Below are 27,649 nucleotides of genomic sequence, written 5' to 3'. Positions count from 1 at the left end.
GTAATTCTCTGTATGTAAGTTCCCCCTCCCCTCAGGAAAAGGAGAAACCAGGACGCGGCGTCTAATCAATGACTAATCGTGACTGAACCTCCCAGATATTCCAATATAGCTTGAAAATAATTTTTTTTTTTGGCCGCAATCTTCCTAATATGGTTGAGATTCCGCAACTTCCAGAAATATATTCCCAACTCCCCCCTCCTCTCCTCTCCCGTTCAGTCAATGGGATGGGATGTGCGAGCCCGCCAGTAGCTGAAAACCGCCCTCCCTCGCGTTAAATGGGCCCAGAGCGAGTGACTTGAAGGATCGAGAGGGGGGAAAAAAACAGACTTCAAAAATGTGAGACGAAGTGAGGGGTTATTTTTTTTTTCACCATTGAATCAGTCTCCAGTCAGGTAAACGACTGAACACTTGTCAGCACAGAGTCAATGCTTGCGTTCTGTTTATTGTGTTGCCTTTTTCACTTCTTTAAATCTGGTTAGCACTGAATCCAGACTGTTGCAATATATCCAAAAAACATTTTTAAGTAATCACCACTCTCATTAATTCAGTTAACTGCTGTTGTTGCTGCCCCGGGACCTTTTTAACAAGTAACATTCCGGTAAAATTAACAGCTGTGTAATATTTTTCATTGTTGAACAGTGGGGAAGATGACTTTCTAATGTTATTTTGTCCTTTGCCTAGACTGCAACCCGGGTTTTTGTTCCTCAGCATTTAATACAACTTTTAACAATTTTTTTTCACCCTGCAAGGATTTTTAAAAATTATATATATATATTTCGATGCATTTATCCGGGCACCAGAAAGTAATAAGAGATGACTTGATGTCCAAAAGAGAATATTCCTAACGGAGGGGGTAAGGGGATTTACCGAGTTTGGAGTAAGGGGAATCTATCCCCCTCCCCGCTTAAAAAAAAATATATATATATATCGCAAGGAATATCACTCAGCCCAAATCGAATTCATCCCAAACCCTTCCCCTCCACTCCTCGCATTCCAGTTAGCGAGTTGCTTGCCAATGTGCAATTAACTGATTAGCCGCAATTTTAATATTTTTTAAATAGGCATTTAAAAGGGGAGGCGTCGTTGCGGGAGTTGGTTTTTGGAATAAGTTCTGCAGCCGGTCGTGTTGGGACAGTTGAGGAGCTGGGGAATAATATGGAAATGACAACTTTTTAATTCGGAATCGGGAGAATGAATGAGCCTGGAGTGAGAGGTGAGATGGAGTTGTGCATTCTTTCCCCACCCATGGAGTACTGGATATGTAGGACAGGTTCCCACAGAGTGTTGTGTTAAACACGCTTTTTAAAAAAAAAAGGATGACTGCCTTGTAGGAATGTGACTGAGTTAAATAGACATAATGGCACTGTGCAATGTAAATAGTAGACGGCACTCTTGCCTCTGAATCAAACGATCATGAGCTCCAAGCCCCACTGCAAGACTTGACCACACCGGACAACACACTTATGATGAAACAGCGGCAGAAAATCCGAGGGAATTCAGGGTCTAGGCTGACGCTCCGGTGCGTTACTGAGGGAGTGCTGCACTGTCCCAGGTGCCGTCTTTTGGACGAGACGTTAACCCAGGCCCCGTCTGCCCTCTCGGGATCCGTGTGAAAAGATCCCACGGCATTATTTCGAAGAAGAGATGTGGAGTTTTCTGGGTGACCCGGCTAATATCTATCCCACAACTGAGGCAGCTTAACTGGCCGTTTATCTCATTCCCGGTGTGCGGGATCTTGCTGTGTGCAAATTGGCTGCTGTGTTTGCCTATGAAACAAGTACACTTCTGAAGCAATTAATTTGCTAGGAAGCGCTTTGAGATGCTGTAAGGATTTGGTGGGCACTCTGTAAAGGTAAGTTCATTCTTTTCAGTGTAAGTATTGAAAATGTTAAAATGTTCATTTGTTTGCGTTGAAAGAACTTGTATTTATATAACACCTTTCATGACCTCAGGACATCTCAAAGCTCTTTACAGCTAATAAAGTACTTTTTGAAGTGTAGTCACTGTCATAATGTAGGAAACACAGCAGCTAATTTGCGCACAGCAAGGTCCCACAACCAGCAATGTGACAATGACCAGATAATCTGTTTCTTTAGTGTAGGACACCAGGATGAACTCCCCAGCTTTTTTCAAAGTAGTGGCATGGGATTGTTTACATCCACCTGAGAGGGCAGACAGGGCCTCTGTTTAATGTTTCATTTGAAAGACAGCACCTACTGACAATGCAGCACTACACTGGGAGGGTCAGCTGAGATTTTGTGCTCAAGTCTCACGGAGTGGGACTTGAACCCACAACCTTCTGACTTAGAGGCAAGAATGCTACCACTGAGCCACTGCTGAAATAGTAGATAAACACATTTCACACAAATGTACCGTGGGCTGTATTGTTAGATAGATATTCAGGACTTCTCTTTGATTTATCTCTGTAAGGCGGTGTCCTTGACTCAACCATCTTCAGCTGCTTCATCAAGGACCATCACTCCATCATAAGGTCAGAAATGGGGATGTTCACTGATGATTGCACAGTGTTCAGTTCCATTCGCAACCCCTCAGATAATGACGCAGTACGTGCCCGCATGCAGCAACACCTGGACAACATCCAGGTTTGGGCTGATAAGTGGCAAGTAACATTCACGCCAGACAAGTGCCAGGCAATGATTATCTCCAACAAGAGAGAGTCTAACCACCTCCCCTTGACATTCAACAGCAATACCATTGCCGATTATTTTTTTATTCGTTCATGGGATGTGGGCGGCGCTGGCGAGGCCAGCATTTATTGCCCATCCCTAATTGCCCTTGAGAAGGTGGTGGTGAGCCACCTTCTTGAACCGCTGCAGTCCGTGTGGTGAAGGTTCTCCCACAGTGCTGTTAGGTAGGGAGTTCCAGGATATTGACCCAGCGATGATGAAGGAACGGCGATATATTTCCAAGTCAGGATGGTGTGTTACTTGGAGGGGAACGTGCAGGTGGTGTTGTTCCCATGTGCCTGCTGCCCTTGTCCTTCTAGGTGGTAGAGGTCGCGGGTCTGGAAGGTGCTGACGAATAAGCCTTGGTGAGTTGCTGCAGTGCATCCTGTGGATGGTACACACTGCAGCCACAGTGCGCCGGTGGTGAAGGGAGTGAATGTTTAGGGTGGTGGATGGGGTGCCAATCAAGCAGGCTGCTTTGTCCTGGATGGTGTCGAGTTTCTTGAGTGTTGTTGGAGCTGCACTCATCCAGGCAAGTGGAGAGTATTCCATCACACTCCTGACTTGTGCCTTATAGATGGTGGAAAGGCTTTGGGGAATCAGGAGGTGAGTCACTTGCCGCAGAATACCCAGCCTCTGGCCTGCTCTTGTAGCCACAGTATTTATATGGCTGGTCCAGTTAAGTTTCTGGTCAATGGTGACCCCCAGGATGTTGATGGTGGGGGATTCGGTGATGGTAATGCCGTTGAATGTCAAGGAGAGGTGGTTAGACTCTCTCTTGTTTCCCCCACCATCAACATCCTGGGGGTCACCATTGACCAGAAACTTAACTGGACCAGCCACATAAATACTGTGGCTACAAGAGCAGGTCAGAGGCTGAGTATTCTGCGGCGAGTGACTCCCCAATGCCTTTTTTTTAATCATTCGTTCTTGGGATGTGGGCGTCGCTGGCGAGGCCAGCATTTATTGCCCATCCCTAATTGCCCTTGAGGTGGTGGTGAGACGCCTTCGTGAACCGCTGCAGTCCATGTGGTGAAGGTTCTCCCATGGTGCTGTTAGGAAGGGAGTTCCAGGATTTTGACCCAGCGATGATGAAGGAACAGCGATATATTTCCAAGTCGGGAGGGTGTGTGACTTGGAGGGGAACGTGCAGGTGGTGTTGTTTCCATGTGCCTGCTGCCCTTGTCCTTCTAGGTGGTAGAGGTCGTGGGTTTGGGAGTTGCTGTCGAAGAAGCCTTGGCGAGTTGCTGCAGTGCATCCTGTGGATGGTACACACTGCAGCCACAGTGCGCCGGTGGTGAAGGGAGTGAATGTTTAGGGTGGTGGATGGGGTGCCAATCAAATGCGCTGCTTTGTCCTGGATGGTGTCGAGCTTCTTGAGTGTTGTTGGAGCTGCACTCATCCAGGCAAGTGGAGAGCATTCGATCACACTCCTGACTTGTGCCTTGTAGATTTTAAAAAAAAATTTCCTATCCCTAGCCCAAAGGGAATGCCTTCTTGTTCTTTACGGTGGGGATCTGGGATTGAGTCTGGTACTACCTGGTCTGCATGGCTCAGTACTACACTGTGTCAATGGTGAGCTAGGAACACTGTGTCAATGGTGAGCTAGGAACACTGTGTCAATGGTGAGCTAGGAACACTGTGTCAATGGTGAGCTAGGAACACTGTGTCAATGGTGAGCTAGGAACACTGTGTCAATGGTGAGCTAGGAACACTGTGTCAATGGTGAGATAGGAACACTGTGTCAGTGGTGAGAAGTCAAGTCGGTAGGGTTGATGTTGTGCTTACAGGCCTATTCTTGTACCTAAGTATTCTTATTCACCAGAAAAGAGTGTCCATTTAAGAGCAGTTCCAATGAAACATAGTTTAAAAAAAAGACATATTTGTGCTGTATTTTCCAATAGGGAATTCAAGAGAAACTTCTTTACCCAGAGAGTGGTTAGAATGTGGAACTCTCAACCACAAGAAGTAGTTGAGGTGAATAGCATAGATGCATTTAAGGGGAAGCTGGATAAAAACATGAGGAGGAGGAAGAAAGGAATGGAAGGATATGCTGATCGGGTTAGATGAAGTAGGGTGGGAGGAGGCTCGTGTGGAGCATAAACACCAGCATGGACCAGTTGGGATGAATGGCCTGTTTCTGTGCTGTACGTTCTATGTATTTAGGGTAATAGTGCAGTTTACCAGTGAGTGAAGAACTCCACGTATAAAAAATTAAGCTGTATGCTCCTTAATGTAAAGTGCTTTAAGATGTGCGAGGAGCATTATAGAAATGTAAGTTGTTCTTGTAACAGGACTTTATTTTATAAATGGTGCAATAGGGCTATTTTTTCCTTCTATCTCGGATGGATATTTCTGGCAGTTCTTTTGTACATTTAAAGGACACTTTTCACTCCCAATGTTCAGTGTCAGCAGTTCGATTTCAGCCAGGAAGCAGATTAAAGCACCTGATGTAACGTAGCTATAATAGCTGACGGGGACTCCCCCCTACCCCCTCCCCTTGCCCGAGCAACATTTCCAGTTCCTGCACGAGCCATTCTCGCGGCATCTCTGAGCTGGGCTCCCAATGTAAGGGGTTAATTTCCTTCGGTAGAGCACCAGTTATCACAAATTCACATAAAATTCCTCTGCGTGCTATTTTAATGCATTAACCATCGTGCTTTTTAGTACGTGTTTATGCTGTGGACTCATCCTTAGGATTGTACATTGAGTTAGTCAGAATGATACTGGGGCTAAAAGGGTTTAAATTATGAGGACAGGTTGTGCAGACTAGGCTTGTATTCCCTTGAATATAGAAGATTAAGGAGTGATCTTATTGAGGTCTTTAAGATGATTAAAGGAGTTGCTAGGTTAGAGAGCGAGAAACCATTTCCTCTGGTGGGGAGAGTCCAGAACAAGGGGGCTTAACCTTAAAATTAGAGCTAGGCCGTTCAGGGGTGATGTCAGGAAGCACTTCTTCACACAAAGGGGAGTGGGAATCTGGAAAACTCTTCCCCCAAAAAGCTGGGGGTCAATTGAAAATGTAATAACTGAAATTGAAAGATTTTTGTTGGGTAAGGGTATTAAGGGATACGGAACCAAGGCGGGTAGATGGAGTTAAGATACAGATCAGCCACAATCTAATTGAATGGCGGAACAGGCTCGAGGGGCTGAATGGCCTATTCCTGTTCCTATGTTAGCATAATTTTTTTGAGGGAAGGGGAATTTAGGTGTCCGTACAGACCACATTTACATGAGAGCAAGTCAGTGGTGAGGTGCTGCTGCCGTGCTGTAGAGTTTGTACATCAGCCTTGGCTCGGTTAGTAGCACTCTCTGAGTCAGTCAGAGTATTGTGGACTCGAGCCCAGTTCAGGATTCAAGCACATAATCCAGGTTAATGCTCCGGTGACTGCGGTTTTGTCGGAGCTGCCGTCTTTCAGATGAGACGTTAAGCCGAAGCCCTTATTTGCAATGATTATGTGGATGTGAAAGGTCCCACGGCCCGAGTGGAAGAAGAGTCGGGAGTTCTCCTGGTATCCAATCCACCCCAAATAATCTGCTGTGTACAAATTGGCTCCCGGGTTTGCTTTTCAAAAGTGATTCATTGCTTCAGAAACACTTTGAAATGGCCCCAAGGGCATGAATAAAACTATATATAAAAGGTATGAACTATTATCGAGAGCTAGTTATTGCTGGATCAAGAAACCTCCTTTGATTACTTTTAAATATCGGGTGAGTATTTATGCAGAGCTCTACTACTACAACAACAGCCGCTACAACATCATCAACAACAACAACAACAACAACAACAACAACAACCACCTGCATTTATATAGCACCTTTAACGTAGTAAAACATCCCCAAGGCGCTTCACAGGAGCGATTATCAGACAAAAATTTGACACCGAGCCACATAAGGAGATATTAGGACAGGTGACCAAAAGCTTGGTCAAAGTGGTCGGTTTTAAGCAGCTTTTTAAAGGGCAGCGGAGAAGTTTGGGGAGGGAATTCCAGAGCATAGGGCCTAGGCGGTTGAAGGCACGGCTGCCAACGTTGGGCCGAAGGAAGTGGGGGATGCGCAAGAGGCCAGAGTTGGAGGATCGCAGAGTTCTTGGAAGGTTGTAGGGCTGAAGGAGCTCACGGGTAGGGAGGAGGTCCAACACCACCTTCTCAGGACAACTAGGGTTGGGCAATTTTCCTCCAGTCTTGCCGCCCTTGTCCCTAGAACAAATTTTAAAGGAAGTCTTCTGAAAACTATCAATGAACCCTTCATAATTATGACGGACTCCTGTCCCTTCACCCCTCCCCAACCTAAATGGCACAAATTTGCACCCTGACATTGAATTTTATGACATGGGAGCACAAATGGGGAATTTGGACATTGAGATCAGGCCCGAATCGTGGGCTGCACAATGTTTCCATCCATTAGTTTTGCTCCAACTCCCAAAGTGCAAGTATGAAGTTCTGTTCCGGGGACACTTGACTTGCAACATTTATCCTCAGTTTCTTTAGTGGTAGCACTTTGGCCTCTGAGTCAGAAGGTTGTGGGTTCAAGTCCCACTCCAGAGACTTGAGCACATAATCCAGGCTGACGCTTCAGTTCAGTACTGAGGGAGTGCTGCACTGTCGGAGGTGCCGTTTTTCGGATGAGCCGTTAAACCGAGGCCCCGTCTGCCCCCTCAGGTGGATGTAAAAGATCCCATGATACTATTTCGAAGAAGAGCAGGAGAGTTCTCCCCGGTGTCCTGGGGCTGATATTTATCCCTCAACCAACATCACTAAAAACAGATGATCTGGTCATTATCACATTGTTGTTTGTGGGATCTTGCTGTGTGCAAATTGACTGACGCGTTTCCTACATTGTAACAGTGACTACACTTCAAAAAGTACTTTGTTGGCTGTAAACGCTTTGGGACATCCTGAGGTTGTGAAAGGCACTATCTAAATTCAAGTCCTTTTCTTTCTGACCTAATGTCTTCCTCTTTGGCTCAGTGTCAGTTACGCCCCTGTAAAGTGCCTTGGGATGTTTTTACTGCAAATTCAAGTTGCTGTTGCAAACTTAAAAATAACTCCACTTATCTTGCATCACATGGAAACACCTGGATTGGCTAAGCAGAGAGCTCCTGGAGTTGTCGGCATGAGTCAACGTCTGTGAGGACTTTCAAAAGGCATTTGATAAAGTACCACCTAACAGTCTTATTCATAGAATCAGTCGAGCCCGTGCTGGCGCGTTGTAAGAGCGATCCAGTTAGTCCCATTCCCCTGCTCTTTCCCCCTCAGCCCTGCATATTTTTTCCCTTCAAATATTTATCCAATTCCTTTTTGAAAGCCACGATTGAATCTGCCTCCACCACCCCCTCGGGCAGTGCATTCCAGATCCTAACCACTCGCTGCGTAAAAAAGCTTTTCCTTATGTCACCTTTGGTTCTTTTGCCAATCACCTTAAATCTGTGCCATCTGGTTCTTGAACTTTCCGCCAATGGGAAAAGTTTCTACTTTAGCTAAATCCTTCATGATTTTGAACACTTCTATCAAATCTCCTCTCAACCTTCTCTGCACTAAGGAGAACAACCCCAGCTTCTCCAGTCTATCCACGTAACTGAAGTCCTTCATCCCTGATACTAGCTCAATTGCTAAATTTAAATCTGAGATAGATAGCTTTTTGCCAACCAAAGGTATTAAGGGATATGGGCCAAAGGCAGGTATATGGAGTTAGATCACAGATCAGCCATGATCTTATCAAATGGCGGAGCAGGCACGAGGGGCTGAATGGCCTACTCCTGTTCCTATGTTCCCTGGAACCATTCTAGTAAATCTTTTCTGCACCCTCCCTAAGGCCTTGATTTTTTTTTTATTCGTTCATGGGATGTGGGCGTCGCTGGCAAGGCCAGCATTTATTGCCCATCCCTAATTGCCCTTGAGAAGGTGGTGGTGAGCCGCTTTCTTGAACCACTGCAGTCCGTGTGGTGAAGGTTCTCCCACAGTGCTGTTAGGAAGGGAGTTCCAGGATTTTGACCCAGCGATGATGAAGTACAACTGGAGTATTGTGTCCAATTCTGGGCACCGCACTTTAGGAAGGATATCAAGGCCTTGGAGAGGGTGCAGAGGAGATTTACCAGGGATGAGGGACTTCAGTTGTGTGGAGATATTGGAGAAGCTTGGATTGTTCTCCTTAGAGCAGAGAAGGTTAAGGGGAGTCCTAATAGAGTTATTCAGAATTTATGAAGGGTTTTGAAAGCAAGTAAGGAGAAACTGTTTCCTCCGGTAAGTGTGTCAGTAACCAAACATCATGGATTTTAAATAATTTGCAAACAAACGAGGGGAAATGAGGAGAAATATTTTTACACAGAGGGTTGTTATGATCTGGAACCCACTCCCTGAAAGGGGGGTGGAAGCAGATTCCATAGGAACTTTCAAAAGGCAATTAGACATGTGCTTGAAGAGGACTAATTTGCAGGGTTATGGGGAAAAAGCTGGCGTGTGGGACTAATTGGACAGCTCTTTCAAAGAGCCGGCACAGGCCCGATGGGCCGAGTGGCCTCCTCCTGTGCTGTAAGATTCTATGATTCTAGGAGAATATCTTATCCTTTCACTGCTTATCAAACGAGCCCGAAAAGCTTCTCTGAGGGCATCCTGATAGCCCAAAACTACGGCCGGGTTTTCCCTGCTCTGTGTGGTACTTTCCACTTCCTGGTACTGAGAGAGGAAAATAAACTGTTTCCCTCACTGTGACTTCAAGGTGAGGAGAGCTCGCTGATATTGGGAAGCAGCCTGGTACACTTTGGAGACTCCGCGTGTGCCAAGTTCTTTTACCCCTCCGCCCATGTGACCAGTTGGCACTGGACTCTGTCTTGACTTGCCTGTCGCCGAGCTGTTAAATTTCTCTGCATCGCTCCTGCGCTGTTAGGTGTCATTCGGGCCAAATGGTGGCAGCGTTGGCACGGTGAAGCATCTTTCCGGGATGTCTGGTGAGTTTAACTGGGGGGGGTGGTGACAATATCACTGCGTTGACGGTTGTAAATTCGCTCGACGAGATAATGTTTTTTTTACAAAAAAATAGGTGGGGGGGGTAGATAATAGCGAGCGTTTTGCTCACAGCAGCTCAGGAGAGCATGGTGGGTCAGTGGGTGTCTGGGAAGCTGCTGTGCCCATTCAGAAAAAGTGCAGTACGATTGCCCCTTTGAATGGAGCCGTATTACAGGGTGTGCCGCCCAACCCATTGATTCAAAATCGGCAAGGGGGCGGTTTTTGAAATCTAAACCTGGCAATTTCTAGTGGATGAAACGCTTAACACACTTGTGTGACAGTCCTTTGCCCACATAGTGTGGTGAGAACGTGGAACTCGCTACCACAGGGAGCAGTTGAGGCAACTAGCATAGATACATTCAAGGGGAAGCTCGATAAACACATGAGGGAGAAAGGAATAGAAGGATATGCTGATAGGGTGAGATGAAGTAGGGAGGGAGGAGGCTCGTGTGGAGCTTAAACACCAGCACAGACCAGCTGGACCAAATGGCCTGTTTCAGAGCTGTTAAATTCTATGTACTAGCTAAGCGGAGAGGTTAACCAATGTAATATAAACCACCGGGGTAGATTTTACCTTAAGGTGGTAACGGGTAAGCTGACTGTTATACACCACGCCTGATTTTCCCCCACCTGCCAAAGTTGATCTGCCCCATTTAATATAAACACATTAACCCGTTTGAAATAACTGGGTTAACACCTCCTATTAAAATAGTAGGCAGAGAAAAAAAACAACCAAATATGTTAATGACTCATTTTCTAATATTACTCTAGGAACTAAGGATGTTGAAATTAGGCTGTTTGAATGTTAACTCATGAACACTTAATGCGTCCTCAACAGACTCTCCCAACCAGCAGACAACGAGGCTTCCGTCCAATCACTGTGGGCAGCATTTAAACCCAGGTCACAGTGGTTAAAAAGCTGTGCTGGCAAATTTCCCCGGCGTCTCTCCTGATCGGTTGCTGCAACTGTGGTGGAAGATTGGCTTAAACCCTTTTTACACGTCTATCCACGGTGTCAGCCGTGGCTTGGTGTGTAGCACTCTTGCCTTCTGAGTCACGAAGGTTGTGGGTTCAAGTCCCACTCCAGAGACTTGAGCACAAAATCCAGGCAGGCTGGCCCGCCCAGTGCCGGCACTGAGGGAGTGCTGCATTGTCGGAGGTGCTGTCTTTTGGATGAGACATTAAACCGAGGCCCCGTCTGCCCTCTTAGGGGGGACGTAAAAGCGTTTCCTACATCACAACAGCGACTATGCTTTAAAAAGTACCTCATTGGCTGTAAAGCGCTTTGAGACGCCCTGAGGTGGTGAAAGTGCTGCATAAATACAAGTTCTTTCTTTATCGGGGGTTTCTGCCGAGGGTACAGCGGTCGATCAGGAGACCCCCCTCCTCTCCCCCAAGGAAGTTCCCGGCGAGAGTGTCTAATCCACCGTACCACCCAGCTCCCCTAACAAGAATAGGTTGATATCAACGTCTTAAGTATTCATACGTTAATATTAGAAGAGTCCAATTTCAAAATAAAAGATGTTTCTGTAGAGTGGCCAGTTAGCCGGGGAGCTGGTTGAGGCATCTCGTTGAGTCAGGTGTGGAGAGGGAGAAACAATGGCCCCGATATTTATGGGGAGGGAGCAGGGGAGCACGGTTGCCCGGAGTGGGGGGGGGGATAAGGAAATTCCGGGGCATGTGGAGGTCCTGCCCGGCAGCCGGCCAGATTGACAGGCGGGAAAGCCAGCAGCAGGAGGCCGCAGCCGGGGACCAATGGGGACTGTCCCGAGCAATCGGGGCTTGGTGAGGGGGGTGGCGGGGTGGGGGCAGTGTCGGGGCACGACAATCTGGAGGAGGGGGAGGGTGGCAAAGATCGAGGTTGTGGTGGGACGGTGGGGTGGGGGGGAGGATTGTCGGCCGATCGCAGCCGCGAGGAGAGGCCGCAATCGGCAAAAGGCTTGAGGGGGGCCCGCGGGAGAAGCACGCCTGCTCCTCGTGCCTCACAGTCAGTGCTGCTCCATCTCACTGCCGAGCTATCCCGAGCCCCAGCCGACCACTGTTAAATTTAAATCAGGCTCCCAACTGCACCGCGGGATCCTGATTTAAATATTATAATGAGGTGCCCCGCCTCTCGAAAGCAGGACACAGACGCGGCTCGCAACCCTCCGTCATAAAAATGGCGGCAGGCACGTAAGCGACGGGCTGGGGGTCACGTTTCACGATTTTACATTTTTAATCACCCCCCCCACCCCGACCCTCGACCCTCGACCCTCGCCCGCCCGTCGTGGGGGAGCTAATTTCAACCCCGATGTTTTTAGTTGGAAAATTATCAATAGATTTTTAAAATATATGCAGCTGAAACCCGTGATCAAGTTGTAAAACAGATGCTGCACTAGGGAAGTGTCAATGTTGACGACTGAGGAACATAGGAACAGGAGTAGGCCATTCAGCCCCTCGTGCCTGCTCCGCCATTTGATAAGATCATGGCTGATCTGTGATCTAACTCCATATACCTGCCTTTGGTTGCCAAAAAGCTATCTATCTCAGATTTAAATTTAGCAATTGAGCTAGTATCAATTGCCGTTTGTGGAAGAAAGTTCCAAACTTCTACCACCCTTTGTGTGTAGAAACGTTTTCTAATCTCGCTCCTGAAAGGTCTGGCTCTAATTTTTAGACTGTGCCCCCTACTCCTAGAATCCCCAACCAGCGGAAATAGTTTCTCTCTCTCCACCCTATCCGTTCCCCTTAATATCTCATAAACTTCGATCAGATCATCCCTTAACCTTCGAAACTCTAGAGAATACAACCCCAATTTGTGTAATCTCTCCTCGTAACTTAACCCTTGAAGTCCGGGTATCATTCTAGTAAACCTACGCTGCACTCCCTCCAAGACCCAAGGGACCTTTACTGTCCTTCAGACTGACCAACTTATCCCCAAGTACCTTGTGGCCATCCTTTGATAACCAGCTGTCCACTGTTTGTTAACTCTTGTACATTGACTCTAAACCGGGGGAAGAAAGAGTCTGAGCGACCTCTTGTCATAGAATGATAAGGTGCAGTGCGCAGTGCTTCTTGCTCTGACTTTGATGTCTGAAGTGACGAGGTCAGAGCCGATTGTCTCGAGTCTGAAGTACTTTGACTTTTGTGTTGACAGTAGATAGAGTAACAATCAGAAACCCAGTCAGCCACCAGGCAGTAAATGATTTGAGGAGGTATGGGGCGATTGCACAAAAACCACAAGGCTGCGGTTCACTCTTTTCGGGCTGTTGTCCTCTTAACAAATTTCTGGCGAATGTTTTTTCACACGCTATCGAGCTTCTAAAAAACATCTTACTCAAAGCTGCGTGAGGTAAGGATAAACTTCAGCGACCTGTTTCTTTTTATGCTCCTCAAGGTGTGGAATATTAGTACCGAGGAATGTATCATAGAATCATGCACAAAGAAGGAGGCCTTTCAGCCCATCGTGCCTGTGCCGGCTCTTTGAAAGAGCCATCCAATTAGTCCCATTCCCCTGCTCTTTCCCCATACCCCTATAAATTTTTTCCCCTTCAAGTTTTTATCCGATTCCCTTTTGAAAGTTACTATTGAATCTGCTTCCACCGCCCTTTCAGGCAGCGCATTCCAGATCATAACAACTCGCTGCGTAAAAAAAATGTCTCCTCATCTCCCCCTCTGATTTTTTTTGTCAATTATCTTAAATCTGTGTCCTCTGGTTACCGACCCTCCTGCCAGTGGAAACAGTTTCTCCTTATTTACTCTATCAAAACCCCTCATGATTTTGAACATCTCTATTAAATCTCCCCCTATCCTTTTCTGCTCTAAGATGTTCGACCCTTTTCAAAAGAAACCGTTTTCAACTTTTCAAACCCGCATTAATGGCACTCCCAGGTCAGGTGCACATGGCCGTATCTCTCCTTGTCCAGATGTTCCTAACTCACTCTATTTACAGGGCAGAAGGCAGCTGTACCAGGGAAAATGATGGGCACGCAGAATCGAGCCATCAGCCTAACCAATCTGGAAACAGTCCACTTCCAGAGTAGTTATTGATGTCACTGAACACAACAATACTGCCCCCTTTAAATTGCTGCAGCGCTTACATTACAACACACTTCATATTACAGCACTGTTTCCAGAATTGTTTATATTATACACTGTTTGCACTATAGCGCTGTTCATATGATAGAACTGTTTATATTATAGGCTGTTCAGATTGTACTATTTACATTACAGTGGAGTTTATATCATAGAACTCTTTATATAATAGTTTTATTTATCTTATAATGCTATTTATATTACAATACTGTTTTATATTTTAGATTCTATGTTATTTTGCTATTTATATTCTAGTGCTGCTTACATATAGCACTGTTTCTATTATAGAATCTGTGCTTTATTGTGCTGTTCATATTGCAATATTGTTTATATTATACCATTGTTTATATTATTGAGCTGTTTATATTACCGTACTGTTTATGATAATATAGTATTGTTTATTATTGCAGTTTATATTATAATGCTGTTCATATTATATCAGTTTATAATAGCTATTTATGATATAGTGCTTTATGTTATAGCACTGTATTATTACACTAATATAGGCTTACATTATTGCACTATTTATGTATATCATTGTGTTACTTATAGTACTGTTTACATTATTGCACCATTTATAATGTGATATTTGTAGTATAGCATGATTTATATTATAGAAGATTTATATTATAGTGCTGTTCATGTGGAATTTTTGTATATTGTAGCATTGTTTATATTACACCACTGTTTATATTATCTATTCATATTATTTATATTGTAGCTGTTTATAATATAGTGATGTTTACATTATATTACCATTTATATTACAATGCTGTTTATATTATATCCATATTATATTTATATTGTAGCTGTCTATAATATAGTAATGTTTCTTCAGCCTGAAGTGTCGAGTGGATGATCCATCTCAGCCTCCTCCCGATATCCCCACCATCACAGAAGCCAGTCTTCAGCCAATTCAATTCACTCCACGTGATATCAAGAAACGGCTGAGTGCACTGGATACAGCAAAGGCTATGGGCCCCGACAACATCCGGCTGTAGTGCTGAAGAATTGTTCTCCAGAACCAGCCGCACCTCTAGCCAAACTGTTCCAGTACAGCTACAACACTGGCATCTACCCGACAATGTGGAAAATTGCCCAAGTATGCCCTGTCCACAAAAAGCAGGACAAATCCAATCAGGCCAATTACTGCCCCATCAGTCTACTCTCAATCATCAGCAAAGTGATGGAAGGTGTTGTTGACACTGCTATCAAGCGACACTTACTCACCAATAACCTGCTCACCAATGCTCAGTTTGGGTTCCGCCAGGACCACTCGGCTCCAGACCTCACTACAGCCTTGGTCCAAACATGGACAAAAGAGCTGAATTCCAGAGTTGAGTTGAGAGTGACTGCCCTTGACATCAATGCAGCATTTGACCGAATGTGGCACAAAGGAGCCCTAATAAAATTGAAGTCAATGGGAATCGGGGGCAATATTCTCCAGTGGCTGGAGTCATACCTAGCACAAAGGAAGATGGTAGTGGTTGTTGGAGGCCAATCATCTCAGCCCCAGGACATTGCTGCAGGCAGTGTCCTGGGTCCAACCATCTTCAGCTGCTTCATCAATGACCTTCCCTCCATCATAAGGTCAGAAATGGGGATGTTTGCTGATGATTGCACAGTGTTCAGTTCCATTCACAACCCCTCAGATAATGAAGCAGTCCGAGCCCACATGCAGCAAGACCTGGACAACATCCATGCTTGGGCTGATAAGTGGCAAGTAACATTCGCGCCTGATAAGTGCCAGACAATGACCATCTCCAACAAGAGAGAGTCTAACCACCTCCCCATGACATTCAACGGCATTACCATTGCCGAATCCCCCACCATCAACATCCTGGGGGTCACCATTGACCAAAAACTTAACTGGACCAGCCACATAAATACTGTGGCTACAAAAGCAGGTCAGAGGCTGAGTTTTCTGCGTCGAGTGACTCACCTCCTAACTCCCCAAAGCCTTTCCACCATCTACAAGGCACAAGTCAGGAGTGTGATGGAATACTTTCCACTTGCCTGGATGAGTGCAGCTCCAACAACACTCAAGAAGCTCAACACCATCCAGGACGAAACAGCCCGTTTGATTGGCACCCCATCCACCACCCTAAACGTAAACTCCCTTCACCACCGACGCACTGTGGCTGCAGTGTGTACCATCCACAGGATGCACTGCAGCAACTCGCCAAGGCTTCTTCAACAGCACCTCCCAAACCCACGACCTCTAACACCTAGGAGGACAAGGGCAGCAGGCACATGAGAACACCACCACCTGCATGTTCCCCTCCAAGTTACACACCATCCCGACTTGGAAATATATCGCCATTCCTTCATCGTCGCTGGGTCAAAATCCTGGAACTCCCTACCTAACAGCACTGTGGGAGAGCCTTCACCACACGGACTGCAACGGTTCAAGAAGGTGGCTCACCACCACCTTCTCAAGGGCAATTAGGGATGGGCATTAAATGCTGGCCTTGCCAGCGACACCCACATCCCATGAATGAATAACAAAAAACATTATATCGCTGTTCATATTACAGTGCTGTTCCTATTTATAATATAGAAACATAGAAAATAGGAGCAAGAGTAGGCCATTCGGCCCTTCGGGCCTGCTCTGCCATTCAAAATGATCATGGCTGATTGTCTAACTCAGTACCCTGTTCCTGCTTTTTCCCCATATCCCTTGATCCATTTAGCATTAAGAAATATATCCATCTCCTTCTTGAATACATCTAATGACTTGGCCTCCACTGCCTTCTGTGGTAGAGAATTCCACAGGTTCACCACCCTCTGAGTGAAGAAATTTCTCCTCATCTTGGTTCTAAACGGCATACCCCGTATCCTGAGACCGTGACCCCTGGTTCTGGACTCCCCAGCCATCGGGAACATCCTCCCTGCATCTAGTCTGTCTAGTCCTGTTAGAATTTTATATGTTTCGATGAGATCCCGTCTCATTCTTCTAAACTCTAGTGAATATAGGCTTAGTCAACCCAATCTCTCCTCATACGTCAGTCCTGCCATCCCAGGAATCAGTCTGGTAAACCTTCGTTGCACTCTCTCCATGGCAAGGACATCCTTCCTCAGATAAGGAGACCAAAACTGCACACAATACTCCAGATGTGGTCTCACCAAGGCCCTGTATAACTGCAGTAAGACATCCCTGTTCCTGTACTCAAATCCTCTTGCAATGAAGGCCAACATACCATTCGCCTTCCTAACTGCTTGCTGCACCTGAATGCTTGCTTTTAGCGACTGGTGTACAAGGACACCCAGGTCTTGTTGCACCTCCCCTTTTCCCAATCTATCACCATTCAGATAATAATCTGCCTTTCTGTTTTTACAACCAAAGTGGATAACCTCACATTTATCCACGTTATACTGCATCTGCCATGTTCTTGTCCACTCACCCAACTGCTCTAAATCACATTGGAGCCTCTTTGCATCCTCCTCACAGCTCACATTCCACCCCAGCTTTGTGTCATCTGCAAACTTGGAAATGTTACATTTAGTTCCCTCATCCAAATCATTGATATATACTGTGAATAGCTGGGGCCCAAGCACTGATCCCTGTGGTACCCCACTAGTCACTGCCTGCCACCCGGAAAAAGACCCGTTTATTCCTACTCTCTGTTTCCTGTCTGTCAACCAATTCTCAATAACAATATAGTGGTATGTTTTATAGCTTTTTATTATATCACTGTTTATATTATCACTTTATATTATAGTTTTGTTTATATTGCGGTGCTGATTGTGTATTAGGTTTAGTTACATTATAGCACTGTATATATAATGTAGCATTGCTTATTTTTTTTTATTCATCCATGGGATGTGGGCGTCGCTGGCGAGGCTGGCATTTGTTGCCTATATATTATAGCACTGTTTATATTAGAGTGTTGTATGTATATTGTAGCATTATTTACATATCACAGAGCTGTTTTTGTTACTGCACAGTTGGGGTATTTATATAATAGCACTGTAATAATGTCAGCACTCTTTTTTTTATATTATAGTGCTGTTTAAATTACAGCTGAGCTTATATTAGTTTTGTCTGATTTTTGAGGGGGCGTATGGCTTGCTCCTGCTCCTATTTCTTATGTCCTTATTGGAGCTATGTCACTGAATTTATGTTACTGAACATTTTTTTTCCCACCCTGTTGTTCCTTGCAGAAACTATGGAACTTTTCCTTCTCTTCCTTCTGGTGGCTGTACACCGTGTGACGGCATCCTTTCGACCAAGGGACCCCCCGCCTTGCCGGACAGTAAGTGCTGCAATACTCTGCGACGTGATAGATTGGGGAATGTTGATGTACAAAGGGACCTGAGTGTCCTTGTACACCATTCACTGAAAGCAAACACGCAGGTGCAGCAAGCAGTTAGGAAGGCAAATGGTATGTTGGCCTTCACTGCAAGAGGATTTGAGTACAGGAGCAAGGATGTCTTACCGCAGTTATACAGGGCCTTGGTGAGAACACATCTGGAGTATTGTGTGCAGTTTTGGTCTCCTTACCTAAGAAAGGATATAATTACCATAGAGGGAGTGCAACGAAGGTTCACCAGACTGATTCCTGGGATGGCAGGACTGTCATATGAGGAGAGATTGGGTCGACTCGGCCTGTATTCACTCGAGTTTAGAAGAAAGAGAGGGGATCTCATTGAAACGTATAAAATTCTGACAGGGCTAGACAGACTGGATGCAGGGAGGATGTTTCCCCTGGCTGGGGGGTCCAGAACGAGGGGTTACAGTCTCGGGATACAGAGTAGGCCATTTAGGACTGAGATGAGGAGAAATTTCTTCACTCAGAGGGTGGTGAACCTATGGAATTTTCTACCACAGAAGGCAGTGGAGGCCAAGTCACTAAATATATTTAAGAAGGGGCTAGATAGAGGCATCAAGGGGTATGGGGAGAGAGCGGGAATATGGTATTGAGATAGAGGATCAGCCATGATCATATTGAATGGCTGAGCAGGCTCGAAGGGCCGAATGGCCTACTCCTGCTCCTATTTTCCATGTTTCTATGATTCCGCCTAATGTACCACATATTGCAATCTAGCAGGGACAGCATTGCTGTACCAGTAGATAACAATGCAAGAAAGAAAGAACTTGCATTTATATAGTGCCTTTCATGATCTCAGGACATCCCAAAGCACGTTACAGCTAATGAAGTACTTTTGAAGTGTTGTCACTGTTGTAACGTAGGAAATGCGGCAGCCAATTTGCGCACAGCAAGATCCCACAAACTGCAATGTGATAATACCCAGATCAACTGTTTTTAGTGGTGTTGGTTGCGGGATAAATATTGGCTCAGGACACCAGGCAGAACTCCCCTGCTCTTCTTCGAAATACTGGCCATGGGAACTTTTAGTTCCGCTTGAAAGGGAAGACGGGGACTCGGTTTAATATCTCGTCAGAAAGACGGCTCCTCCAGCAGTGCAGCACTCCCTCAGTACTGGCACTGGGAGTGTCAACTCAGACCTTTGCGCTCAAGTCACTGGAGTGGGTCTTGAGCCCATGACCTTTTGACTCAGAGGTGATCAAAGGCGAGAGCACTACCAACTGAGCTGACTCCACGATGCGGAGAGAGAGATCGAGCACTGGGGTTTTTTGAATGAATAGTTCTTTCCCGTATTTGCTGTTCCATCTAGGCTGACAGCCGACATCATTAAAAGGAAACCTCTCCATAACTGGTTTTATTAAATCTAGTTTTACTAATGTATAAATATCTTCAGGATTCAGCCTGGAATTTTCTCACGGTCCGCCTACGGTATAAAAGGAACAGAAATCAAATTAACTTTAGTAATGTTTCACAAGTGGATGTTTAGCTTCGTATACAAATAAACATACTTTGAAAAACTTGAGGCCTTATATCACATTGTTCGAAAAGCTCACTTAGTGCGGTAGTGTAGCGATTATGTTACTGAAAGTAATCCAGAGGCCTGGATCTAATTGACTGGCTCGAGGGGCTGAATATCCCACTCCTGTTCCTAGGCTCTGGTGGCGGATCCACGGGCCTACTTGTTCAGGGCTCTGCGATGCTGTCAATTCTTTGTAAGTCGGGTCCCTTTGCAGTCAGCCAACAAGGGAAGACCTTCAGGGCAGTATACCTATCAGGAAAGGCTGAACAGGCTGGGGCTCTTTTCTCTGGAAAAGAGAAGGCTGAGGGGTGACCTGATAGAGGTCTTTAAAATTATGAAGGGGTTCGATAGGGTAGACGTAGAGAAAATGTTTCCACTTGTGAGGGAGACTGAAACTAGGGGCTATAAATATAAGAGAGTCACTAATAAATCCAATAGGGAATTCAGGAGAAACTTCTTTATCCGGAGAGGGGTTAGAATGTGGAACTCGCTACCACAAGGAGTAGTTCAGGTGAATAACATAGATACATTTAAGGGGAAGCTAGATAAACACATGAGGGAGAAAGGAATAGAAGGAAATGCTGATAGGGTGAGATGAAGAGGAGTGTGGAGCATAAACGCCGGCATGGACCAGTTGGGCCGAATGGCCTGTTTCTGTGCTGAATGCTCTGTATAATTCTATGTAGAGGTCTTTGGAAGATTTCCAATGTTGCACAATCCGAGGGAGCTGAATAAGGAAGCAGGTTGAGAGCTGTGCCTTCAAATGCAAATCAGCAACGCGGTCAAGAACTAGGAGTGTTACCTCCACGGACTGACAATTGCTGCTTTTTTTATGTTGTGCAAAACACAATGCAAAGAAGAGACAGCTTAATAAGAAATAATGCACCACATGTAATTAAAGGTTTTATGAGGAACCAGTGCGTGATACAGGAGAACAGCATTGAGTAACAGTGTCAGGCACTGGGGAACTACCTGGGAAAATAATACAATGTCATTTAATTCCAGTGACCCCGCTGACAATTGAAACAGGATGTTACTCCAGGAAGTTAGGTTACTGTACATCTCCGGATAGGTTTCATTGGGAAAAAAAAAGAGAGTTGCATTTATATAGCGCCTTTCATGATCTCAGGATGTCACAAAGCGCTTTACAGCCAATGAAGTACTTTTTTTGGTGTAGTCGCTGTGGTAATGTAGGAAACGCGGCAGCCAATTTGTGCACAGCAAGATCCCACAAAAACAGCACTGTGATAATGATCAGATAAGCTGTTTTTTGTCGGAGGTGCCGTCTATCAGATGAGACGTTAAGCCGAGGCCCCGTCTGCCCACTCAGGTGGAGGTAAATGATCCCATGGCCATTATTTCGAAGAAGAGCAGGGGAGTTCTCCCCGGTGACCTGGCCAATATTTATCTCTCAACCAACATCACTAAAAAAAACAGATTATCTGGTCATTATCACATTGCTGTTTGTGGGAGCTTGCTGTGCGCAAATTGGCATTTCCTACATTACAACAGTAACTACACATCAAAAGTACTTCATGGCTGTAAAACGATTTGGGACGTCCCAAGGTTGCAAAAGGCATGATATAAATTACTTTCTTTTCAAGCTTTACTTTTATCAGCAATATTTTGGAGACTCTTTTATTTTTAAAAAGTCAGAAGCAAATGCTTATTGTTAGGAATTGCTGATCATGCTGTTGTTGCCCACTATTTGGTTTCATGTAAGTCACTTTGCTATACGCCTTTACAGGGAGATAAACCTTCCCAAAAAACTCCCAAAGAGACTAAAACCCCACTATTAAATCAACAACAACAACTTGTGTTTATATAGCCCCTTTAACATAGTAAAACGTCCCAAGGCGCTTCACAGGAGCGATCATCATACAAAATTTAACACTGAGCCACAAGAGAGCTACCCACTGAGCCACAACTGAACATTGTGCCTCTAACAAGTTAGCAGATCATGAGTTCGAACCTTACTTCAGGACTCTGAGCGCACAATCTAGGCTGACGCTCCAGTGCAGTACTGAGGGAGTGCTGCATTGTTGGAGGTGCCGGCTTTTGGATGGGATTGTTAATCCATCCGAGGCTTTCGTCTCAGGTGGATGTAAAAGATTCTTTTTTGAAGAAGAGCAGGGTATTTATTCCTACCAACATTCATCCCTCAACCAACGCCACCAAAACGTTTTTGTGGGAGCTTGCTGTGTGCAAGTTGGCCGTTGCATTTGGCTACAAGTGTACACTTTTAAAGGCCCACCACCACTTTCTCAGGATAACCAGTGGACAATGAGTGTGGCCTCGCCAGTGTTTTCCCATGCCCAATAAAGAAATCCTTTGGCTGTGAAGCGTATTGGGTCATCGTGAGAAAAGAAATGAAGAAAGACTTGCATTTATATAGCGCCTTTCACGACCTTTACGGCCAATGATGTACTTTTGAAGTGTAGTCACTCTTGTAATGTAGGGAATCACGGCAGCCGATTTTACACACAGCAAGGTCCCACAAACAGCAATGTGATAATGACCAATTAAACTGTTTCATTGAGGACGGCTGAAGGCACGGCCGCCAGTGGTGGAGCGAAGGAAATTGGGGATGCACAAGAGGCCAGAATTGGAGGATCGCAGAGGGTTGTAGGGCTGGAGGAGGTCAGAGATAGGGAGGGGCGAGGCCGTGGAGGGATTTGAACACGAGGATAAGAATTTTAAAATTGAGGTGTTGGTCATTTTTCTCATGCCAGCCCCTTAAATGACCCACTTTATTGAATTCAATCTCACACACTTGCTATGGTGGGATTAGAACTCATAACTTTGAGTTACTAACACACTACCAGAAGCTGGTAAATAGGCTACCATTCTCTCTAGGTTGGTGTTGGCCAGGAGAATGAGTAGGTTCTGGATCGACAAGCTAAGATGGCCTTCCTTACCTGTAATCTATCAGGTCCTTTAGTAACCCCTCCCAGCCACTTCCAATCTGAATGATGTTGCAGTATTCACTATTTAATCAAAAATATTCAAAAGAAAAAAAAAATCACCAGAAAGATAAACAAAAGAGGTATTAGTAAATTTATGTCTAAATGTTTGCCCTTGTGGACCTTTGCTCAGCTCTTGCTGGCTTAACTGTGCTCTTGAATTCCCTCCTTAAACCTCTCCGTCTTTCTACCTCTCTCCTCCTTTTAAGACTCTCCTTAAAATCTACCTCTGTGACCAACCTGTCCTAATATCTCCTTTTGTGGCTCGGGATCAAATGGTGACTGATATTCACTCCTGTGAAGCGCCTTGGGACCTTTGACTACGTTAAATAATTGCAAATTGTTGCTGTTGTATATCTGAGTTAGGCACAGTTCCAGATGTAATGGTGAACTTGCTGTATCTGTCCATGGACCAGTTGCGTCAGGCTGTAGGTGACTGAGAACATGTAGCTAAATTTAGAGCCCTACTGCTGTTATCTTGTCCGGGAGTCCGTTTTAAATACGCTCAAAGCTCGACCCGTGCTTAAAATGGACACCCAGGCAAGATAACGGGAGTGGTGCTCTGAATTTAGTTGTTAAATTCTGTGCTCATCAAGCCATATATGTGAGTGCTGGGAAACAAAATACCTTTCCATTTTGGTCACCTATTATCAGCATCAAGTCCTCCTACGTTCGATACCGCACCAGCCTAATGCAAAGTAAAACTCCCGACACTCAGCCCCAACAAGATTCCTTTATCTTGACCTCAGAAAGGGGACCCCACTCCCCCTACTGAACTATTATGATTTTTTCCCCCCCCCCCCATTCCCCCTTTCAGCCAGTTATCCTGTGGTCTCTGAGTGACCCTGGCAGTCTAGCGTCAATTAGTGACAAATTAGGGACACTTTCATATGAACATACAAGATTGACGGGCAGGGAAAGAACTGCTGGTCCACCAAGCCTGCCCCACCCACCATGATGACCGGAGCATCGTGACTAAACATTTCCTCCCAACTCCAGCCCCCGCACCACAACCTCCGCCCCCCCCCCGCAAAACAGCCTGCAACCATGGAATCTCCTGGGAGAGGAAAAAAAAAACAGAGAAAAAACCCAGGGCCAATAAGGGGAAAAATAATGTGTAAAATTCCTCTCCGACCTCCCCCTTCAGGCAATGGAAACCATGCTGTAGGTCCATTAGAAACTATTCAAATATTAAATTAGAAATTGAATTGAGACTGCCTGAAGCTTGTTTTGCGTAAAAGCTTTCCAACAAACAGACTTTAATCCCAGTAGTCTGGATTTGAGCCCCTTAGAGATGAAAAGACAGCGTTAGTTTGTTAAGAAAACTAATATTTAATTTGGCAGATAATATTAGTGGATACACATTTGCAAATCCATCATCGCCGAAGTTTCTTTTCTTAATAAACAAAATGGAGAAACTTAGAAAGATCTTGCATTTATATAGCGCCATTCACAACCTCCCAAAGCACTTTACAGCCAATGAAGTACTTTTTGACGTGCAGCCACTGTTGTAAAGTAGGAAGCGCTGCAGCCAATTTGTGCACAGCAAGATCCCACAAACAGCAATGTGATAATAACCAGATCATCTGTCTTTTTTTTAGTGATGTTGGTTGAGGGATAAATATTGGCCCAGGATGCCAGGGATAACTCCTCTGCTCTTGTTCAAAATAGTGCCATGGGATCTTTTACATCCACCTGAGAGGGCAGGCGGGGCCTCGGTTTAACATCTCATCCAAAAGATGGCACCTCCGACAGTGCAGCACTCCCTCAGAACTGTACTGTCAGGTTAGATTATGAGCTCAAGTCTCTGGAGTTTGGACTTGAACCCATGACCTTTTAACTCAGAGGCCAGAGTGCAACCAACTGAGCCACGGCCGGATAAGGAAGTGAAAGGGCAAGACCTACAGTGCAGGACATCACCAGGGCCAGGGAGAATCGGCGTGTAGTCATTATGTGACACCAAGCTTGGGTTTTAAGAGCCTATAGACTGCAGCAGGAAAGGAGAGTCGACTATCACATGATGCTTTCAAAGAGGAGGGGAAGGGAAGTGAGCCGAGGTGTATCTGGTAGTGTTCGGTACTGGATTTATACGTTGTGTGCGATACAAATTTGTCGTGTTTTTTCCTTTCCCTTTTAGATCAAGGCAGAAGCATTATGCCAGAACAGAGGCCTTAACATAATCCCTGAAGGTCTGCCCCATGACATATGGAAACTGGATTTATCTGTTAATCACATTCAGAAGCTGACAATGGAGAATTTGACTCTCTACAGCTCCATCCAGCACCTGGATTTGCAGTCCAACCACCTGGAGTTCATCCAGCCAGGGACCTTTGCCAATCTGTCCCGCCTGGAGGTGCTTAACCTGGCAAACAACCTCTTGGATCTGAGCAAGTACGGGCTTGGAAGGTTACCATATGTGAAAAGGCTGGAGTTGTCTGGCAACAGTTTGTACACTGGCGTTGTTGAGGATTTTTTAAAAGAGGCGCCCTTGCTCGAGCATCTCTCCTTGGCTCGGAACAGCATCACAAAACTCTCAGACCGCACGTTCCAAGGGTCTCCTGCTTTGACGCATGTCAACCTGCAGCACAACATCATCATCGAGATAGAATCGGGGGCGTTTCAGTCGCTGTCCAATCTGTATGTACTCGATCTGGCCATGAACTCCATACCTTGCATCTCTGACTTCGACCTCAAGCAACTCCGCATCTTGAACTTGAGCAAGAATAGCATTGAGCACTTCTTCATGGCTGAATCAGAAGATGAATACAATCTTCAGTGGTTGGATCTCAGTGATAACAATTTGCTCTATTTTCCCGTCTTTCCCAGGAAGAACCGCCTCAGGCATCTTGATCTGTCGCGCAATTCAATCCAAGGGTTTTCCCCGCCTTCCTCCACACTCAGATTGGAACATCTGGAAGGAAGCATGGATCAGAATTCCCAAACGAATCTAACTAAGGCCTCTCCCCCCGTGCACTTGTCCGAATTGATATATTTGGATCTGAGCTACAACGAGATAACCTCCATCCCGTGGGATTTCTTCCGAAGCATGAATTCGCTGAGGTTCCTCAACCTGAGCAAGAACTGCCTCCAAAGCTTTGTGATAGATGAGATGAATGTGCTGAACTCGTTGGTGGAGCTTGATCTGAGCTCCAACGCATTGCTAAACCTTTCACTGGCCAGGAACAGCCTCCACTTCCTGCAATATCTGTACCTTCAAGACAATTGCCTAAAGAATCTAACGTCCAATATCTTCAGGAATCTTAACAATATCAGAATCCTTAGCCTTCGGAACAACAATATCAGTGTTTGTAGGGACTTCCGGAGACAGGAGGACCATCTGGATGAGTGCATGTTTTTCTCTAGAATAAAGACACTTAGATATTTATATCTACATAACAACAACATTAAGTATTTGCCTCCTCACGCATTTCACCAGACCCCCCTTGCGGAATTAGACCTATCCATGAACCCGGGGATATGTATCCATCCCGAGGGTCTGTCTGGCCTGGAAGTCCCATTGACCTACTTGTCCTTAGAAGGCAATGCGCTTCTTTCATTAAGTGTGAACCTGTCGCGCTTTGCCAATCTTCGAACACTGGACGTGTCCGAGAACCAGTTGACGCAGCTCCTGGTCACCAGCAGGAACTTGTCTTTAGAAAACGTGGACCTGCGCAACAACAGGTTCGACTCCCTGCAGGAGGCCTCCCTGGAGATACTGAACGGGACCCTGAGGACCTTGCTGCTCGGCGGCAACCCCTTCAACTGCTGCCGCTCCACCTGGGTCAGGTGGCTGGTGCAGGTCAACATCTTGGACAAGTGGGCGGTGTTGTGCCGTTACCCAGTCAAAGACGGGCATTCGGAAACGCATCTGTTTAACGTTGGGCCCAACCTCTGCAAAGAGCTCACGCAAGACTGGACAACGTTGGGTATTTTAATGCTAATTCTAATGATCGTAGCGTTATTCGCCGCTGTCATAGTTCTGGGATGTTGCCTGGTGCGAAGGCAGAAGGCCAACGTGATATTCATGCATCATGTAAAAGCCTAGGCCATGGACTCTTTTTTCTTTGTCAATGAAGTGAAATGAAGAGAATAAATCTTTATATATAAAGTTCTGTATCTAGCTCACATCTCGCAGCCATCACAATTCAAAGGGTCAGAATAATTTTTTTTTTAAAAAAAGGGGAAAGCCGGTCATTTCCTGCTGGTTTTTCTGATTTTTATAACCTGGTGTCTCCTCAAGAGCTGGGGATTTACAAGAATCCTTTAATACTCTTTAATTGACGTCAGAATGTGCCTGTTTAAATCGCTATGGAGGGGTTGTGGGGGGGGGGGGAGGGGGGTATATCTGAGAACAATGGCCTCAAAGGAATAGGCCAGGTTGAACATAGATCCATCTTAGCACCTTAACATCACAACTCTGCCCCAGTTTCAAAACTACCCACGATTAATGCCACGAAAGATCAGATAGCACATTAAACATGTTACTGAGAACCATTCACCCATCCTAATTATTTTTTTAAAGATCCTTTAAGAGAATTGTTATCTAGTTCCCTGATGGTCCACTGGGAATATAGACTGACTGACTGGTTTAGTACTCAGCCATAAAACCTAGAAGGTCCGAAGTTCAATCTCCAGTCTGTGCTGAATTATCCTATGTCGGCCCAGGAGGATCATTTGGCCTCAAGGCCCCAAGGGTTTGAGAGGAGATGGAAAATGTCCTTGCTTCTGTTAGCTAACCAATGACCATGAAGGAGAAAGGAAGAGAAAGGCCACGCTGATAGGATAGATGAAGAGGGTGGGAGGAGGCTCACGTGGAGCATTAACACTGACACGGGCCGAATGACCTGTTTCTGTGCTGTGCAATCTATGTAATTCTATGACTCTTCTGGGAAGTGTCTGTGTACAGCAATCAACCGTGATTCCCCCACAGTCGAATTGCCCGTCCATACTCAATACCGAGGCTCACACAGGTGAAGTACAGGAGGTTCTAGTGTCTGCGAAAAGTGTTCCACAACAGTGCCTTCAGGAGAAGGGAGAACATTTGAGAGAGAAAAATATGCAGTGCAGTGAA

At 45.5% G+C, this 27,649-nt stretch overlaps 1 protein-coding gene across 4 annotated transcripts; it reads left to right on the top strand.

Moving 5' to 3' along the window:
• The first annotated feature begins 190 nt into the window (after nucleotides 1-190).
• Nucleotides 191-26,686, top strand: lrrc32 (leucine rich repeat containing 32). 4 transcript variants are annotated; one of them, XM_067985663.1, is made up of 3 exons: nucleotides 191-346; nucleotides 17,930-18,021; nucleotides 24,716-26,686. In XM_067985663.1, exons 2-3 carry the CDS (start codon nucleotides 17,935-17,937, stop codon nucleotides 26,621-26,623), a joined length of 1,995 nt encoding a protein of 664 aa, XP_067841764.1. In that variant the 5' UTR covers nucleotides 191-346; nucleotides 17,930-17,934; the 3' UTR covers nucleotides 26,624-26,686. The 4 variants fall into 4 exon arrangements, with proteins under 4 accessions (XP_067841764.1, XP_067841762.1, XP_067841761.1 ...); XM_067985661.1 differs by having other exon boundaries at nucleotides 191-392; XM_067985660.1 differs by lacking the exon at nucleotides 191-346 and adding an exon at nucleotides 1,062-1,213.
• The last annotated feature ends 963 nt before the right edge of the window (nucleotides 26,687-27,649 follow it).

This window comes from Heptranchias perlo, chromosome 6 (assembly GCF_035084215.1).
Source record: "Heptranchias perlo isolate sHepPer1 chromosome 6, sHepPer1.hap1, whole genome shotgun sequence".
NCBI lineage: Eukaryota > Metazoa > Chordata > Chondrichthyes > Hexanchiformes > Hexanchidae > Heptranchias > Heptranchias perlo.
Note: the sequence above shows the minus strand (reverse complement) of the source record. Positions and strands in the feature narration are given on the sequence as shown.

Excerpts from the sequence above, each read along its gene's own strand:
- lrrc32 (XM_067985660.1), top strand. The coding sequence starts at position 1,192 with ATGAATGAGCCTGGAGTGAGAG. Across the intron at positions 1,214-17,929 it reads GAATGAGCCTGGAGTGAGAG|AAACTATGGAACTTTTCCTT; the intron begins GTGAGATGGAGT and ends TGTTCCTTGCAG. Across the intron at positions 18,022-24,715 it reads ACCCCCCGCCTTGCCGGACA|ATCAAGGCAGAAGCATTATG; the intron begins GTAAGTGCTGCA and ends TTTCCCTTTTAG.